At 44.4% G+C, this 6,050-nt stretch overlaps 1 protein-coding gene across 8 annotated transcripts in view; it reads left to right on the top strand.

The window, feature by feature from the left end:
* The window catches only part of LOC107268308 (glypican-6), a 51,189-nt gene that overhangs the window by 11,719 nt on the left and 33,420 nt on the right, over window positions 1-6,050 (top strand). For 5 of the 8 annotated variants that reach the window (XR_003059851.1, XR_003059850.1, XR_003059849.1 and 2 more), the window contains exon 1: window positions 4,186-4,332. The exons of 1 other annotated variant lie outside the window; for it this stretch is intronic. Coding sequence is in view for 1 of the 7 variants with exons in the window: in XM_025085639.1 (XP_024941407.1) it covers window positions 3,532-3,545; window positions 4,217-4,332 (130 nt within the window). In the remaining 6 variants the exon portion in view is untranslated. Of the gene's footprint in view, window positions 1-3,223; window positions 3,546-4,185; window positions 4,333-6,050 lie in introns of those variants that run through there. 2 more of the 8 variants (XM_025085639.1, XM_025085640.1) reach the window with 2 other exon arrangements.

The following is a 6,050-nucleotide window of genomic DNA, read 5'->3' as shown; positions in this document are numbered from 1 at the left end:
GGGGAGGAGGTCGATACGAGACACAGCCTTGGCTCTTGGTTAACGTCAGTCTGTCGCTACTCGATAACCGATGGGACCCTACTTTTTTTTTTCTTCCGTGCAGCTACCGAACCCCGTCACGCATATTCGTGCTGATAAGATTTTTCGAATTTTTTGAAAATCGTCAGTCTAGGTAATAATTTAGTGATTAGTCCGTCTCAACGTCCCTCGTGTGACAGAGGGTCGACATGATAATCCGAGCTGGGTCCATCTTGCAGGATCCTCGTCAGGTCCATAACGAACCATGCGCGTCGTGTAATTACACGTGGCCGTAGTGATTTTGCAGAGAGATTATTAGGCAACCGTAGACACCGTGTATAAGCTGACTAATGCCTCGGCCTCCCTTACACGAGCTACATCAATCCTCCCGTCGCTCGTGTTGTCCCGTCGTTCGCAGTTCTCTGGTGCGCTTGTTCGGTTAATTGAACAGTTTCAAATTTACCGCGCGAATAATGACAGGAGTTGAGGAGCGCGACTGTCGCGCCACGGAGGGGCCAGGCTGTAATTCGAATTAATTAAATTATGGCAACGCGAAGTACAGTCAGCCCCCTGGATATAATTGTCGCGTCGCTCGAGTACGTGGAAACTCGTTTTCGAGTAAAATCGAGTAAAAATTTTCAAGAAAAATCATACCCGTTCGGTACGAACGGTTAGTACCGTTTTCAGCCGCTAGGCGTCACCGCGCCACGAATATTCCGATGTGTTTGAGAATCCTATTCGTTGCCATTGCGAAACGACACTAGCGCCGTGAACAATGTACGCGCCGGCACCCGGAAACTCATGTAAATTCATCGTTTCCTTCCCGGTTTACCCGCAATTTTCTTCTCTTTCTCTCCTATCCTTTAACTTTACCCCAAACGAGTATCCGGATCTGCGTTAAATTTCTTTAGATCCTCAACCCTCGCGCGCCACGGATTTTTACCAGCGTCGACATTCCGAACTTGTCATCCTTCACTAAATCTCCCTATACGCACACCCGACACCACGGGGTCTCGTTGTGTACGCTACCTTTAATATTTCCCCTAATTAGTATACCTGACGAGAAGACTCGTTGGTAAGTTGTAATAAAAAAATTATATTCCCATTTTACTTCGACACGGTCATGAATTCTTGAACGACCAAGAAATTAACTCGAACTTCGAAAATGGGTCGACGGATCTCTCTTGGGTTTATTAGCCAGTGCACGTGTGCGATTCCCGTGTAACCACGTGACACGCCGATACGTTATACTTTGGAAATACTTGACATCTCGGGTCAAGCAGTATATTAGATGCGTTTGCGAACGACTTTTATGGCACTGGTATCAATGTACCTGGTATCCATGGTTACCGATGTATAAATATATATATGCTTGACAACAATGAAGCTTTGTGTGGCAACGAGTACCTCTCGTACGAGCTTGGATTAATTATGGTGAAATATGTCGATAAAAATTTAAATACGCTGACTACGTGAATCGTTGAGTGGAAGTGCGGTTAATTGAAAGATTTTCGCTTAAATTTATTGAATATTCTTATACATTTTTTTTTCGTCTCTTTGTCTTTCATATATTCTATTTTTATTTTCTCTCTCTCTCTCTCTCTCTCTCTCGTTTCATTCCCATCGCGCTCTTCAGGTGGTTTCGCAACGCTAACGATTTCGCGGGGCGAACCTCCCGGTCTTTCATATATTCTATTTTTATTTTCCGGTTAATTGAAAGATTTTCGCTTAAATTTATTGAATATTCTTATACATTTTTTTTTCGTCTCTTTGTCTTTCATATATTCTATTTTTATTTTCTCTCTCTCTCTCTCTCTCTCTCGTTTCATTCCCATCGCGCTCTTCAGGTGGTTTCGCAACGCTAACGATTTCGCGGGGCGAACCTCCCGGCCGGCTAATTGAGACCAATTGGAATACTAAACTAACTACCGTTGTGCATCCACCGATGCATTTGCATTAATGCATATGGAGGGTAGGGAAGTGCACAGTGCATATACACTGTGTATATAACTATACAGTATGGAGTCATGTAGGAAGTAAATGTATGCACTCAGGGTTAAGATTGTCCCAGCGGGTCGCTGCCATTTTTTATTCTACCGGGTGAAACAAAAATATTCCGACACATCGATCCGTCGTTATCCATAACTCTTCACTTTCAACTCCAGCGAATTATTAGCGCCATTGTTATTCTACGTTTACAATCGCACGGATTACACGCGATGATTACTCTCTGGCGTGTGATCGCTCATATATAATATTCTGTATAAGGATATTCCCTCTAACACTTTTTCTACACTATTTATGATTTCTCTCTCTCTGAGAGTTCAGTGACGCCTCGAACTCCTCATCAGTGGGATCCTTAAAATCCCAAGAATCGTCACACTCCAAGATCGATGGATCGATACTAACGGATACCTAGAGTCACTCTCTACGCGTCCATAGGGAAACAGTCACGGTACACTATCCGTCGATTTTTATAATAATATTTCACGATGAGATGCCAAGTATACTTTTTTTCCAAAAAAAAATATACGTAATCATGTTTTCCGGAAATAGTCCATACAGGATACGGAATCTTGTTCTTAGACGGGGTCTCCAGAACCCCTTTTGAGATCTGGCTGCTTCTATTCAAGCTCCGTGTATGTACAGATAGTCTACGTTTCTTAGCTGAGTACTGTCTAACCTTTGTATACAGTCCACTGTCCGGAGTCTAGGGAGGTATTAACACAGAGAGAGTATAGGAGTGCGTGCTATAGGGAGAGTGAGCGAGAGACAGCTAGTGAGTGGGGAGACGGGTGGGAGGACTAGTCGCCCATAGAAGCCAAGCAATGGCACAGGGACGGAGAGTATTATAACCCGGCTGAAGGGACTGCGGAGGCAGCCTTTTCGTGTCGGGTCTCAAATATTTGACCGGGTAAATTTATGTTCGGTCTGTATGTACGTCCTCTTTCAACTCGCCGCGTGCAACGAAGCCACCAGGAACCTCTAATTACTCGTGAACGTGAATGCGCGCAGAGTCCCCGTCCAATCGATACCTTAGTCATGGCGATACTGCTTCAACTTGTAACTGTCGTACCTATTTCTACGTGCTTATTACCCCGAGGATATGTCAGGTATCTTCGTTACCGACGGAGCGCGCTATTTATTTAGATCGACGGACAAGCGTGTCTCTGCAGTTACGCTACGCTTCGACGGGGCGCATTGTTATTGTTCTCTCGATCTCGTCTTTTTTCTCCTTTTTCCTACCTTCGTTACGTCATTGCTGAAAACTATGAGAATATTTGCGGCCGAACGGTTATACGAAACGGGGCGCGTGAATTGATCGAGACTCGGAATGTAAATAGCGAGGAGAAAGAGAGCGAGAGAGAAAGGGTGACTAGGTGGAGGGAGATGGGAGAGGCAAGGAAGGAGAGGGTCTGAAAAATAGTGGCTGTCTCGGGTGACTAATATACCTCAAATCCTGGAGAGAATTGCTGACGAAAAGTCTCCCTCTCGAACCCTTGGGTTCTTCCTATGAAGAGGAATAGGTGTGTATATATATATATATAGTGGACACGCGGTGCGTGACTGTGTACACATTCTGTAAGATAGAGTGAGAGAGAGGGAGTCATGAGATATAAAACCTTTCGTTTTCTCTCTCGTTACTTCCCATATCAAAAGAAAGAAAAAGGAGTTTAGATAGTGATGACCAAGGAAGAAATAGCAGTCCTCTCTTTATCCTCTCTCTCTCTCTCCCCCTCTCTCCCTCTCACTCTCTCACTTTACTCTCTTTTACTCCCGCGGCATTCCTTTGCCTGTTCCAACCTGCCTTTGCCTGCCGCCAGTTTAACCTGCAGCCCAACACACTATTATGTCTGACCTGAGGCGCTCCCACATTTAACTATACATCCTACCTCAATATATATGTATATATATTATACATAGGATATATATATATATACTCGAACCTGTCCAGACACGAATTTCTATTGCAGAAAAAGTCGTGCAACCCCTCTCGAGAATTGCTCAAGATATATCTTGAATTTGAGCTTTGAGTTTGTCTACTGTAATACGTAAATTCAAGATGTTACATATGGAGACGCCAGCAACGCATTTACCTCTTTGATTTAATAAATTCATCAAATTCAAGTCTTGACACGATGTATCGATATGACGGTTTTTCATTTTTCTCCATTGTAATTTTCACGTTGCTTCACAGTGTAACCAGGATTGATGTGGCTTGGAGGTTAGGTGTATGGGTATCATGTCGGGTATCAGAAGGCAGCAGGTGCTTACAGAGAAGAATGATTCCTGGCATTGAGAATTTTATTAAAGGTATCGTAACTGACAATTTCCAGGTTATCGCGCGTATTACGGTGCCCGCGCTGTTTGCGCATGCGCGAGACTTGTCTTACGCGCTCACTTCACCTCGTAGAAACTTCCGACACACGCTGCACGCTATATCGCGCTAGTTTATTAGTATAATTTGTATGACTGTTCCCGCACGATAATCCATACTGAAAATTGAATCGTTCCGCGTGAATGGAGAGCCATTAGAGTGGCTGCCGTAGGCCGACGCCATTTTATCACCCTAACCGTCAGCCTCCGTTGGATTCTGGGTACCGAATTGAAACGTCGATTACAATAGTCACAGGCGGACGTACATGATAATACGTGAAAACCAGTCACGTATAGGTAATTGATTGGCCGTTAGCGTTATCGGGCGTGTTTGTTGCAATTAAAATAAGAACGTGTTTAAACGTGTCCGTTTATAACGTTCGTGGGGAGGCGTCGGTCAGATTTAAAAATGCGCGGGACATTCGAACGATGCTAAATTAAGTAAATTACGTGTAAGAGTCTCGTCGTGGCTGAAAGACGGGACGGTAAAACAATCCTGTCCCCGCGATACAAATGGTATGTACCCTTTTCCTTTTTCTCTCGTTTGAAATTATAAATACACAAAAGAGCCCTCAAGTCGAATACAATGACATGGATTATAAAGAGAAGCCAGCCATCGGAAGGAGAGTAGGCTTCGAAAGGCATGGGAGAGGAATGTGGCCAATGCATAAACTATACCGAACTGCATACCTCGAGGGAGCCCTTATTCTCGTCTCTCTCTCTTTCTCTCTCTCTCTTGCTCTCTCATGCTCGCTCTCGGTCGCTCCTTCGTACCTCTACCGATCGGGAACCCACCTTGGCCGTTTTTCTTTCTTCTCTCTCGCACGCCTCGTATATTCGCAAATCTCTCTGTTACGCAGGCACACGCGCATGCGCACCTCTCTCTCTCTCTCTCTCTCTCTCTCTCTCTCTCTCTCTCTCTCTCTCTATTATACTCAATATACGTATATTATATATCTCTCTCTCCCTCTCTCTCTCTCTCTCTCTCTCTCTCTCTCTCTCTCTCTCTCTCTCTATTATACTCAATATACGTATATTATATATGTATATATGTATACATAGGTACAAGTACAGAACATTCACGGATATCGTAGCTATCCTTACGTTCCACTCGAAATACATTCCCGTGGCCGATCTTAATGCGAGAAATCAATTAGTTTTGCTCGGAGTCTCCCCCACTCGACGAACCAACTAGAGGGGCAAGAGAGGGGAGGTATATGAGACCCTCGAGGAGTCCGGGCCTTATTTACATACGCCGTAACCCATGACCGTTACAACTCAGGAATTTTCAGGGCGATCGATACTCTTTCCCCCCCCCTTTTTTTTTCTTATCAATTATCTCCCTATGCCCTGATAAAAAGAAAACCAGTGAGTCCTCCTTCGATATTTAGTCTTCGTCTCGTAATTTTGTTCTGTCGGCGATTTCGTTCGGTTCGTTATATTTATCGGCAGGATTGCTAGGAGGTTTTCGGCAGGATGGAAGGTTCTAGAAGCTTCTACGACTGTTTCTTGTTAATACGACGCGGGTAGACTCTGATATTGAAGACAGGCCTTGATCTTCACGCGTCTAGATGGTTTATGGCGTCGCGTCGTTAATCTGCCAGAAAGGGGTGGATACCTCTTAATTACCATGGTTAAGGTATGGGGGGGGGGGG

This window comes from Cephus cinctus, unplaced genomic scaffold (genome assembly GCF_000341935.2).
Source record: "Cephus cinctus unplaced genomic scaffold, Ccin1 Ccin1_scaffold0515, whole genome shotgun sequence".
In the NCBI taxonomy this organism is placed as follows: Eukaryota; Metazoa; Arthropoda; class Insecta; order Hymenoptera; family Cephidae; genus Cephus; species Cephus cinctus.
Note: the sequence above shows the minus strand (reverse complement) of the source record. Positions and strands in the feature narration are given on the sequence as shown.